This window comes from Solanum stenotomum, chromosome 4 (genome assembly GCF_019186545.1).
Source record: "Solanum stenotomum isolate F172 chromosome 4, ASM1918654v1, whole genome shotgun sequence".
NCBI lineage: Eukaryota > Viridiplantae > Streptophyta > Magnoliopsida > Solanales > Solanaceae > Solanum > Solanum stenotomum.
In genome coordinates, this window is record NC_064285.1 from 15,181,958 (window position 1) to 15,195,960 (window position 14,003).

General features: G+C 36.1%; 1 protein-coding gene and 1 pseudogene across 1 annotated transcript; both read left to right on the forward strand.

Moving 5' to 3' along the window:
• Positions 1-11,104: 11,104 nt before the first annotated feature.
• On the forward strand, positions 11,105-12,694 carry LOC125861298 (receptor-like protein Cf-9). Its single transcript, XM_049541230.1, has one exon. It carries the CDS (start codon positions 11,105-11,107, stop codon positions 12,692-12,694), a length of 1,590 nt encoding a protein of 529 aa, XP_049397187.1.
• Positions 12,695-12,784: 90 nt separating this feature from the next.
• On the forward strand, positions 12,785-14,003 carry LOC125861299 (receptor-like protein 9DC3; annotated as a pseudogene).

Sequence of the window (14,003 nt, forward strand, 5' to 3'; positions counted from 1 at the left end):
TGATGAATGGATTCAAACCAGGGTATACAGTTTGGACTAGCCATGGTGAGGTTGAAAGTGACACTATGTTTAATAACTTTGTTGTCGGTGAAAGTAGTAGATCTACCGAGCATAATTATTTCCAAGGTTCTAGAATGTCAGATATGATTAATGATGCTTTTGGGATGCATTCTGATTTTGAACAAGGAGAAAATGTAGAAGAAGCTCCTAATGAAGAAGCAAACATCTTTTATGAACAATTGCGTGATTGTAGTAGTCCTTTGTTCAACGGGAGTCAACACTCTAAATTGTCTGTTGCAGTTAGATTGTTAAGTATCAAATCTGACAATAATATTTCTCAAGGAGCAATGGACTCTATGATAGATCTTATGAAGGAATTAGTTGATCCCAATATAGAGATTCCTGATTCTTATTATAAAGCAAATGCGTTGGTGTCTAAGTTAGGACTCTCCTCGATAAGAATTGATTGTTGTGAAAAAGGTTGCATGTTATACTATAAGGAGGATGTCAATCTAGAGTCTTGTAAGTTTTATAGTCACCCTCGCTATAAGACTGGTTCTATCGGAAAGAAACTTGCTATTAAGGTGATGCATTATTTACCTCTTATACCAAGATTGAAGAGGTTGTATGCATCAAATAGCTCTGCTCCTCATATGAGATGGCACCGTGAAAATAGAAGGCCACCTAGTGTCATGTGTCATCCATCTGATGGAGAGGCTTAGAAACATTTTGATAGAACTTATCCAGATTTTGCCGCTGAACCAAGGAATGTTAGGTTGGGTTTGTGTGCGGATGGTTTCACCCTTTTTTCAGTTGGGGCTGCACTATATTCTTGTTGGCCTGTGTTTATTACACCGTATAATCTTCCACCTGAGATGTGTATGACAAGTCCATATATATTTCTAAATTATGTCATTCCTGGTCCGAGTAATCCAAAAAGCAAGATTGATGTGTACTTACAACCTTTGACTGATGAGTTGAAATTGTTGTGGTCTGAGGGGGTAGAAACATGAGACATTTCTCGTAAACAAAATTTCAACATGCGTGCTACTTTAATGTGGACTATTAATGATTTTCCTGCCTATGGAATGCTTTCTGGATGGATGACAGCTGGAAAGTTAAGATGTCCATACTATATGGAAGATACTAAATCATTCACATTAAAACATGGCCGAAAAAATTCATGGTTTGATTGTCATCGTCGGTTCTTGCCACCTGATCATGAGTTTAGGAGAAAGACATATGCATTTAAAAAGAATAAAACTGAACGAGATGGTCCACCCCCAATGATGATACTTGGGAAAGGGTTCAAAATTTTCCAAAGGTAACTGAGGAACCACCGTACAAATTTGATGGGTATGGTGTTGCACATAATTGGACTAAACAGAGTATATTCTGGGAGTTACCTTATTGGAAAGATAATTTGCTTAGACATAATATTGATGTCATGCATATTGAAAAGACTTATTTTGATAATCTGTTCAACACTGTAATGGATGTAACTGGCAAGACAAAAGATAATGTTAAGGTTATACTTGACTTACTAGAACATTGTAGACGACCGGAGTTGCATTTACAGGAGTCTGCCAACAACAAGTTACTTAAGCCCAAGGCTAGTTATTCATTCACAATGGAACAAAAGAGAAAAAATTATGAGTGGGTGGAAAGCTTGATAATGCCAAATGGATATGCCTCAAATTTGGGAAAGAGGGTTGACATTGAGCGTGGAATATTACATGGGATGAAAAGTCACGACTGTCATGTTTTCATGGAACAATTACTTCCGATTGCTTTTTGTGGATTGCCTGAAAACATATGGAAACCGATGGTAGAGATCAGTTTGTTCTTCAAAGACTTGTGGTCCAGCACATTGAGAGTAGAGAATCTGGTTCGGATGGCCAAAAATATAGTTGTTATTAGTAATAAGTTGGAGAAGATTCTTCCACCTGGGTTCTTTGATGTGATGGAACATCTTCCTATTCACCTTGTTCATGAAGCTCTACTAGGAGGTCCAGTTCAATATAGGTGGATGTATCCTTTTGAGCGGTAAGTAACTATAACACATTTATTCTTATTTCATAAATCATTTATATATATATTTTGAAATTATATATCTCATATAAAATTTTACAGGAGCATTGACAAGTCTAAAAGGGGCATTAAGAATAAACATAGGGTGGAGGGTTGTATGGTTCAAGTATATCTAGCTAAAGAAAGATCCTACTTTTGTTCTTACTACTTTGATGATTATGTGTTGTGTTTGAGAAACAGACCTAATCGACATGATGTTACTGGGAATGATCCTGCAATACAATCATTATCAATCTTCAACCAATCGGGTAAAGCGTACATTGCACAAACTTACCGAAAAGGAGAAAAAATCTGTAGAACTTCATGTCTTGTTGAATTGTCCAGAAGTCCAACCCTTCTTAGATTAAGAATATTAAATATGTAAACAACATATATTCAACTTCGATTTTATTAAGGAAACTAACTGTATTTCAATGTGATTCTACAGTTATTTTGTGAGCCAATATGGTCATGATCAAGTGTTTCCATCATTTATAACATGGTATACTAATTGGGTAAGTGTTGTAATATATACACCTATTAAGAGATTAGTGTACTCTTCTTTCTACTAACATTGCTTTTAATTTACTAATTATATATAGGTCTACAATTCAGAAAATGCCGCCACATTTGATCAATTTTTCAAGGATATTTCTTGGGGACCGATTACAATTCACACAATGTCCCAATATAACGTAAATGGTTTTAAATTTGTCATAGAGAAATACTCAAAGAATAAGAAAACTAATAATAGTGGTGTACTGTTTGGGTTAAAGGTGATGATGGAAATCAAAATGAGAATGTTGATTATTTTGGCGTCCTACAGGAGATTCAAGAGTTGGAGTATTCGGGTTGGCCAATCAAAAGAATAGTACTTTTCCAATGCAAGTGGTTTGATCCAACTTCAAGAGGTACGAGGGAGCTTAAGCAACATAATATCATTGAAGTCAAGCACACTAGGAAGTATGAGGCTTATGATCCTTTTATTAATGCACAGAATGCTAAGCAAGTGTACTATGCTCCTTATCTGTTGCGTAGGGATAAGTCTGATTGGTGGGTTGTAATCAAAACAAAACTGATGGGGCGAGTGGAAGTTGAGAATGAATTGGATGTTTCATATCAAAATGAAATATCAAGTGTTCATCAAGTAGTGGATGCTAAGTTAGAAATGAATTTGGAGCATCCTGATCACATTTTAGAAGAAGTTAATAGAGAAGAGTTAGATATGCCAACAAATATGGAGGAGGATGAGGAGGAAACTTTCGAAGAGGATGAATGGATAGATGAGGAGGAAACTTCCGAAGATGATGCATGTGAATGGATAGATGATGAAGAAACTTCCGAAGAGGATGAATAACAATTTGTATGTTTAGTTGGTGGATTTTTAGCTATTCATATTTGAGTATACTTTATATTTTAGTAGTTTTAACTTTTGTTCGACATTGTGAAAGACTATTTAGTAGTTTTAACGTTTCTTGCAAGATCGATTTGTGTCCATCTAGTGTTGATATTAAGCTTTAATTTAGGAATAATGTGTTTGTTAAGCATAAGTACCAACACTAGTTGATCCTATTGATAACAAAATTGATTTTCTTGCAAGATCGATTTGTGTCCATCTAGTGTTGACACTTAGCTCAATTAATGACAAGTAGCTCATAAGTCATGGCAAAGAATCCTTAGAATTGCAAAGTTTAATACATAGAAAAGAGTTCAATCTCACAAGTTACAGTTCAATGTAAGCCTCTTACATTGATTTTTAAGTAATGTAGGTAGATATTCTGAAACATGTGAACACACATTCCCTTTATTGATCATTGAATTTGCAGAAACTGAGTGATTTGACTGGAAATGGAGAAAAAGAGTTTAGGGACAATATTACCACTTCTCTGAAATATAACTAGTAAATTGAACAACAATGCAATAGTTTTCAAAAGCAATTCCAAAAGCCAAAAAAGTTAAACATAAGCTAAAGTGAAATGCCCCAGGGGAAAGATAAATAACAATTTGTATGTTTAGTTGGTAGATTTTTAGCTATTCATATTTGAGTATACTTTATATTTTAGTAGTTTTAGCGTTTTTTCGACATTGTGAAAGACTATTTGGATTAAGCCTTATGTTATGATAACTTTGTTTGATATATTTGTTCGACATTGTAACATTATTTTGCACTACTTTGTTTTAATTTTTATATTTAATTGATATAGATGGTAGATACAGACAAGGGTAAATCAAAAAAATCCGCTAATCCAAAAAAGAAATTTAAGGCCAATGCTATGAGAAGGCCCACTGGGGTCGTGATATCTGATGAGCCCTCTCGAGTTAATATTTCAAAACGAGCGTCAGTTTCAACTACTCACTCGGCACACCAGTCACATAATGCCTCTACTCATGTGGCTCCACAATATGGTTATACTATATCTACACGCACTGTGGTACCTAGTTCGGGTTACCATACATTGCATGGCTATTCACATCTTGGTCGTGGGTCTACCATACCATCAGCTAGTGCTAGTCAGTGCAATAGTTTGAATCGTAATAGTGGATGAATTGGACTTTCCAATCTTCATCTTGAATCCAATGGCTCAGAGCCTAATACTCCCACCACCCAGCACTCAGATGCACATGGTCCTCAGCCAAGCAATAGAGACAATTTTCGGAGACTCGTCATCGAGCCATAAGGATACAAGTATGATTTAATTATGTTTCATCTTTCATTTATCTATTTATATTTTAATTGATTGATTATTTTTTGTTTACTCTACTTTGTCAATGAACTCGTATTTCAGCTTACGTCCAGATGTGGATATGGCAAAGATTATTTTAAAGTGCATCGGAACTCACTATAATGGTGTGTACCCGAATTGGAGTTCGATTCCACTTAACACCCAAGGGCAGATGTTCAACGAATTTAAGGTAAGAATGTATATCAATTAAATTCACATCATATACATTTAAATTCGCTATTCATTTGAACAATAAATATTTAGTTATTTTTTATTATAGAAATATTATGTATGGGCTCCCGAACATGAGGAAGATGTTCAAGTGAACTTCAAACTTAAAGCTTCAAAGTTGCTTTCTAGCACATTTTGTGACTGTCGGAGAAAAAATAGAATTCCTAAGTTTATGTTACCGGACTGATGAAAATTTTAAAAAGAGGAGTGAGATTGGGAAGATAGCTTGCGCATCAGAAAAGGAAGGCTCTTTGCACACTGGTGGAGCTATTAGCCAGGTTACTAGGAAGGAAGGAATGGTATACTTTCTTAATTTAGTAAAATAATTTTTTTCTTTTTTGATAAGTAGTTTTTGGAGATTAATGAGATCAAATTCTATATATGTTATTTGTAGGAAAAAGAGTTGGTAGGCCGGTACCTATAGAAGAGATGTTCAAGGTTACTCACGTCAAGAAGAGTATGAACCCCACAGAAGAAGAAAGATGGATTGAGCCACGTGCTCAAGAGACATATGTAAGAACTCCATTCAAACTAGATCTTTTTTTCTTTTCCTTGTATATATTACATTCTTGTTCGTAGAGTTCGTTGTTTAAATTACAGGATAGGTATATACGAATATCTCAGGAATATCGTAGTACTCTACCTCTTGAGAGTCGGGACATACCATTTACACAAGAAGAAAATGAGAATCTTTGGAAACAGAGTGCTGGTGAACCGATTAGAGGTTCAGTCTATGGCTATCCAGAAAAGGCGTATCAGAAGAAGAAGTCTTGGTATTGTGGTTCATCTTCCTCAAGCTTCGATGGCGGGGATAGAGAGACAATATCTGCAATAGAGAGTAAGATAGCTTATCTCAATGCCAGCTTGCTGCTGTAGCCGAAAGAGAGAAGAAGAGAGAAGAAAGAGAGAGGAAGAGAGAGGAGGAGATTGCGGCAGCAAAGGAGGTAGAGAACAAGAGGTATCCAGTGCTTCAGGCCCAACTAACTTTTCTTTTTGAATCAGGAAATATTCTTCCGCCATGTTCGGCCAACAGTGATGGATCTGATCATGAAGGTGATGAGAATGATAAGTCTGATAAGGAGAGTGAGGGTGATGAGGAGTAGTTGTAACTATTTGGCATTTTAGACTTCTATATTTTTGGAATTGTTTAATTTGATTGTATTTTAGTTTATTTTGAAGTTGGATGAAGTTTATTTTGAAATAGTTAAATGTATATGTTGAAAATATTGTGTTGTTTTGGTTGGATGAAGTTTATTTGGCTTTGGGTTGTTTTGGTATAAATATGCAGGTGGGCAACTAAAAATTGCAGCAATTTGTTGCTTGTTTTGTAGCAGAAAACCGACCTCCGGAGGTCAGAATTTCAAAAATAAAAAAATAAAAATACCAACCTCCAAAGGTCGAAATTTCAACATTACAAAAATAAAAATACCGACCCTCGGAGGTTGGAATTTCAACATTACAAAAATAAAAATACCGACCTCAGGAGGTCGGAATTTTAAAAATAGAAAAATAAAAATACCGACCTCCGGAGGTCGGAATTTTAATAATACAGAAATAAAAATACCGACCTCCGGAGGTCAGAATTTCAACATTACAAAAATTAAAATACCAACCTCCGGATGTCGGTATTCCAATTCTGACCTCAGGAAGTCGGAAACAATAATATATGAATTTTCCGACATAAAATAAAAACTGACCTCGAGAGGTGAGTAAATACCGACCTCCAGAGGTCGGTATTGAATAGCAACCAAGCTTTTTCCGACCTAAGTTGGGATGTCGGTTTTAGGTCGGTATTTCAGGGAATACCGACCTCCGGAGGTCGGTATTTGTAGGTCGGTATTCACTGTTTTTTTAGTAGTGACAGAGAAACGAACCGTTGCTTCTGCTGCTGATTTGTTTCTAATGGAGGCACTCAAAAAGTATGATTCCATTAATCTTCCGGGAATTATGCTGCAGCACATGGGGAAGGTTATGTTTGTTAAGGATGGGTGTCATGGGTTGGCTTATGGTTATGTGCTAAATCATGTCTTTGCACATTTCAAGGTGCCTCTTGGCAAAGGGGTGGTTGGGACGATCAAGCAAGCTATCTCCCCGACCACTGTCATTGGATGTGAGTGCATTGAAGGTCGAACAGGCACTAAGTCCAAGTCTCATGTGTCGGAGCTTCTCGAGCAACATGAAATGCTTAAAAAGGACCTATAAGACTTGACTAGAGCCCTGACCAAAAAGGATTTGGAAATAGCAAGGATTAAGGCCTTGCTTCAACAAGAGAAGTCTTAGGGACCTATTCTCAGTGAGGATGCACAGAATGAGAAGGCAAACCTGAAAGCCAAGAATTCAGCACTGCTTGTTTTGAATGAGAACGTGGCTGAGAAAGTGAAGACCCTCACCAAGCAGCTGCTTCCATCCCATGCCAATGAAAACACCTGTATGACTATGCTTATGTGATCCCGTACTCCACAACTCACTCCTTTCTAAAGTCCTTCCTTCCCAATTTTTTTAATCAATGTCTCTCAGTTCTAGTGGCAAATGCTCATTCTCTGGTGTATTTATATTTGCAATACTGATGATGTTACCTCTATCTAATATATTATATATTTGATCTCTTCTCTGTGCTTATTTACTCAAGTCAAGTGTTGCCTCAATGGCCATGGATTTGCCCAACTTACATGATAATTTACTTATGTTTACTGCTCGATCATACTTTTTTATGATATCAAAAGGGTGAAGAAATGTGTTAATTAAGGTTAATTAGGTTCTATGCATGACACCTGGTACTTCAATATGGGGAAGTGCTTGAACTCAAAGCTTGCTAGTGATAGGGGGAACACATTGACAGGGAGAACACGTTGACAGGGGGAACAAAGTGGATATAGTTTGCCATCATCAAAAGGGGAAAAATGTTACTTTCTACTTTTGATGATTTAACAAACTATGAGACCTGGTAGAGGACCTGGTCCCATGAGTAATGACTGTCCTAGGCCGAATGGGGAACAAATATAAAAGCTCCCAACATTGCCATTGTTGGTGAGCATGGGAAAAGAGGGCAAAGTTCTTAGCCAATGGTATGGCACTAGGTTGTTTTGTCCATACCATATTATATATACTTTGACAAGAAACAACCTAGTTTTTGCATTCAAGATTTCCAAAGCAAAAGGCCATTTTCTCTCTCACGCAAGAACAACCTCACTACAACAACAAGGGACCTCATAAAGTTATCCGACAAAAGTCCTGAGTTATGTTGATTGTGAGTTGTGTCTTATGTTCTAAACATTGTAAGATTTGTTCTTGTGTCATAAAGGAATACATTTCATATTGCATTCTGAGTCATTGAGTTCTTGGCTAGAGTTAGTCTTGATGAGTTTGCTTGAAGTCTATATTAATTTGAGTTAGTTTGTGGAGTGGGTAAACAACCTTCCAACAAGAAGAAAGAAATAAAGAAGACAATTCTCAGATTCCCACAAATGAGAGGTATTGCTTAGGCTTTGTCCTTGTAATAGAGTTGTTACAAGGGGAAGGGATTCTTAGGTTAGTTCCTAGATTGCATGAGTTTGTAATCTAAATCTTAGTTCTCATTGTTAGTGAAGATGTGTAACACCCCAGAGAATTTTTCAAACTAAGACTCGAGCCGTCCTTCATGTGGAGNATAAAGTTATCCGACAAAAGTCCTGAGTTATGTTGATTGTGAGTTGTGTCTTATGTTCTAAACATTGTAAGATTTGTTCTTGTGTCATAAAGGAATACATTTCATATTGCATTCTGAGTCATTGAGTTCTTGGCTAGAGTTAGTCTTGATGAGTTTGCTTGAAGTCTATATTAATTTGAGTTAGTTTGTGGAGTGGGTAAACAACCTTCCAACAAGAAGAAAGAAATAAAGAAGACAATTCTCAGATTCCCACAAATGAGAGGTATTGCTTAGGCTTTGTCCTTGTAATAGAGTTGTTACAAGGGGAAGGGATTATTAGGTTAGTTCCTAGATTGCATGAGTTTGTAATCTAAATCTTGGCTCTCATTGTTAGTGAAGACATTGGTGAAATCCTGTGAGTCAGGTCGTAGTTTTCTCCTCCCTTGAGTAAGGAGGTTTCCACATAAACATCCTTGTCTTTACCTTGAGTATTTCTGTTTTACTGTTCATAATTTATACAAAGGTACCTGGTCCCTTCACTCGTGGTGGGCTCATATAAGCCATCAGAGAAGAAGGTTTTTCCTCTGAGTTTTCAGAACCAAGAACAGTTAGATGAAGTTGGGGTGGAACTGCTCCAGGTCTATTTCCAAGTTAACATTATACCCTTCTGTCCACTTACAAAAGCCTAAATTTTGAGTGATAATGTTGAATATAAAACTTGAAGGAATTTCATCAAGTATTGGGTGGTAAAAATATCGTTCATCCAACATGTTTCTCAGCCATTCCGCCTCTTTTCCAGCAGCTACTAATGCTATGAATTCAAATTACATGGTCGAATGGGAAATACAAGTTTGTTTCTTGGATGACCAACTAATTACGCCATCCTCTAAAGTAAATATACATCCTGAAGTGGATTTATTATCATTAACACTTGTAATACAACTTGCATCATAATATCCTTCTAATACCGTAGGAAAACTATTACAGCAAATGCCAAAGTGTTTTGTGTACCTTAAATATCCAAGCTACGTGTTGTTCTAAATATCACGTCTATTCAGGTCCCTCAACTGAAAAGGGTAAATAATTTGTTGGACGACATGAATAAATTATATATGCACATGAGTTTTCTTAACAAGGGTATATTTGCTCTAAATCAGAAAGTTGAGTAGTATATTTGCCCCTTTTCCCTTGAAAAAAAGAAGACCTATGATACATTGTCATTTGACTTAGTCGTGTCTCATTCCTATTTACACTGTTATTGCACTTATTGCAAATAGGTATGAATAAAAAAGAAGAAGATGTAAAGCTGGTTAGTAAGCTGGTTTCGGACTTGAACTTCGATTGCTTGCTAAGCACAATTATGGATAATAGTATTGTTATAGTACTTGTCAATTATTGACGACAACAAATGTGGAAATGCAAGTGAACCTTTGATTCATGCCGAGGTTAAAGAAAACTTTGCTGCTACACATTTTAGCTACTTCTAAAATAGTAAATTTGATGTATTAAACTTGACATTGTTTTGGGACGAAGAAAGTATATTTTTGACATTTTCCAAGAAAAACTTGTGCATTGACTTAAGAATGACAACATTTTGTAAACTTGGAATTGATTGATGATTTGATATGAAGGCAGCAGTCCTTACTTGATTTTCCCCCTTTCCTCTCTCTTTTTGATAATAAAATTCATAAATAATTTATTTCAACATGAAAATTCAAAGTGAAAGGGATTTGTCTGTTAAGTAGCTTTCATTGAAATTTCCACAGCAAGACTCATTGCAATTACTTGATAATTCAAATAACTGCATTAATACTTCTAGGTGCAAGAAAAAAGATACTTGGAGGGACACTCCGTGCAAAAACTTGGTTTTATTTCTCCCTTTAACAGGCCTTACATGGCGAGAATCCAGATTAATCAGGACCCTAATGTGGATATTAACAATCGAATGAGAAACCAAGTTATTTTTAGAAAAAATCACGTCTCATTCTAAATATTAGGCCCCTCAACTATTCAATATCTTATAATTATACCAAAGCAAACACGCTACTTAGAAAAGCTTGACTAAATCAGTTATCGGTCCAATAAGAAATAGATCCACATAAATAAATTTCTAAATCAAGATAACTAAGAAGCAGTATGCTTTGTTTGATTTTTTTTCCTTTTTTTCCTGTTGCAAGCTTTGGAATTTTTCACCAAATTGAATGAATATGTGTGATGTAGCTTTCCTTGAAATTTCTATAACAAGACTTGTGTATTTGACTTGTGAAAAACAAACATTGATTTCCCTATCAAATCTACTATTGGTCAAGGTGAAATTTGGAATTTATAGCAAATATTTTTTATTTGAAAAAATGTCTTTGAATCTGAATGATTTTTAAAAAAATCTTTTTTCTTCCCTACGTCCATATATATTTGCACACATTTACTGCATTATTACAAGTCTCTGAAGCTAAATATGGACTATGCAATTGTGGTCTTACTTGTTTTTCTCTGTCATGAAGTATTTACTGTTTCTTCATCCAAATTACCTCATCTCTCTCACAAACATCAAACCAGTTCACTTCTAAAATTCAAGAACACACTTACTGTAGATACCTCTGCCTCTTATCTCTGTCAAGAGCCTTATCCAAAAACGAGTTCATGGAACATGAGCAGAGATTGTTGCTCATGGGATGGTGTCATATGCGATGAAATGACTGGCCATGTAATTGAACTGGACCTCAGCTGCAACAATCTTGCTAGGACCATCGATTCCAATAGCAGCCTCTTCCAACTCTCACATCTCCAAAGGCTTGATCTTTCTCTGAATAACTTCTCCAATTCTCATATCTCCCCTGAATTTGGCAAGTTTTCGAGCTTGACACATCTTGATCTTTCTGACTCCAATTTCTCTGGTCAAATTCCTTCTGAAATCTCTCATATTTCCAAGTTGCAGTCTCTTCATCTCTATGGTCGTCTACGACTCATAGCTCATGATTTTAAATTGTTCCTTCAGAACTTGACCCAATTAATAGAGCTAGATCTTACTTCCATAAACATCTCTTCCACCATTCCTTTGAATTTTACTTCTCATTTAACAACTCTTAGGCTGGGAGATACAACATTGTATGGGATAATACCTGAGACTATATTTCACCTGCCAAACTTGGAAACACTTCACTTATGGGAAAATTTTCAGCTCAGTGGTTATTTTCCAAAGACCAAATGGAACAACAACACATCTCTCCAGAAGTTACAACTCAGTTTTGTGAATTTTTCTCATAATTTTCCCGAGTCTATTGGCTATCTAACTTCACTGCGTTATTTGTATCTTCAAAATTGCAACCTTAGAGGGCCTATTCCAGAATCTCTTTTGAAGCTCACTCGCATAGAGGATTTGTACCTTCAATATAACTCCCTGAATGGAACAATACCATCAGGGATTTTCTCCCTTCCATCACTAAGTCGTTTAGTCTTGAGCAATAACCACTTTTCTGGTCAGTTTGAGGATTTCAATTCCAATTCACTAAACTTGATTGATTTAAGCAATAATCAGTTGCAAGGCCATCTTCCCAACTCAATTCAAAACCTTGTGAACCTAACAGATCTTGATATTTCTTTCAATAATTTTCATGTGGATGTCAGCCTCTTTTCAGACCTCAAACAGCTTTCGTATCTTAGTCTTTCATACAATACTATTGATGAAAAGGAAGTTAACTCTACTTTGCCTGAGTCACTTGAGTACTTACTATTGGCCGCATGTGAAGTGAAAGAATTGGAGTTTCTAAGATCTGCAAAACAACTTTCCAACTTGGATCTTTCAAATAATAATCTTCAAGGAAGAATTCCTGATTGGGCATGGTCTAACTGGATGTCGTTGATAACTCTTAATATATCCCACAATATGCTGACGAGTGTGGATACAATTCCTCTTCAGATTGTCTATACTATTAATTTACGGTCCAATTTGCTTCAAGGTTCACTACCTATTCCACAAAATTCCACAACATCTTCATATCCTATAATTATCTCAGTGAAGAAATTCCTTCAGATATTTGCAATTTAACATCACTTGTAATGTTAGATTTGGCAAGAAACAATTTACGTGGAAATTCCGCCATGTTTGGGAAAAATCACTGCCCTCCAAGTTTTGTATATGCGCCACAACAATCTTTCTGGGAACATTCCAACGACTTTCAGCAATGGAAGTTCACTGAGCAGCCTTAACTTGCATGGAAATAAACTAGAAGGGAAAATTCTTCAATCTTTGGCCAATTGCAAAAACTTGCAGCTTCTTGATTTAGGCAATAATAACCTCAGCAGCACATTTCCTGTGTGGTTGGGAGCTCTTCCAGATCTGCTAGTTTTAAGCTTGAGATCAAACAAATTGCATGGACCCATCAGAACATCAAGGATTGAGAACATGTTTCCTGAGCTCCGAATCATAGACCTCTCTTATAATGCCTTCTCGGGAAACTTACCTTCGAGTTTGTTTCAACATCTGAAAGCCATGAGGACAATTGATCCATCAATGGGAGCACCAAGATATCATGGAGATACTTATTACGAAGATTCTATTATAGTTGCAACCAAGGGATTTTATCGTGAAATTGTGAGAATCTTGTATTTGTACACAGTTATCGATCTTTCAAGTAATAAATTTAGGGGGCAAATTCCAAGTATCATGGGGGATCTCATTGCAGTTCACATAATGAATTTATCTCATAATGTACTGCAAGGTCATATACTGTCATCATTCGGAGATTTATCTTCAGTTGAATCATTGGACCTATCAGGAAACCAGCTTTCGGGAGAGATACACAACTGGCTTCTGTTACGTATCTTTCATTCTTAAATCTCTCCCACAATCATCTCCAAGGATGCATCCCTCAAGGACCACAATTTAACACTTATGAGAGCAACTCATATGAAGGCAATGATGGATTACGTGGATTTCCCATTTCAAAAAGTTGTGACGATGCTCGGGTATTAGATACAAATGATACCTTATCTAGACTAGATGATGAAGAAAGCAATTCTGACGTTCAGAGTGATTTTTGGAAAGGTGCTCTTATGGGCTATGGAAGTGGACTATGTATTGGATTATCCATAATATATTTCATGATTTCAACTGGAAAACCGATATGGCTTGCAAGAATCATCATAGAGATGGAGCACAAAATAATTATGGGAAGGAGAAAGAAGCAGCGAAGGCAAAGGAATTACAGAAGAAGAAACATTAATCACTTCTAGATAAGTTATAAGAAGGATAAACAATCACTGTTTTCAATGATGTTTAATCATTTTTTGGACCTTTTTTTAGGATTTCAAGCAAAAATATTACAGCTATTTCTTTAAAGAAAAGATGTATTAAG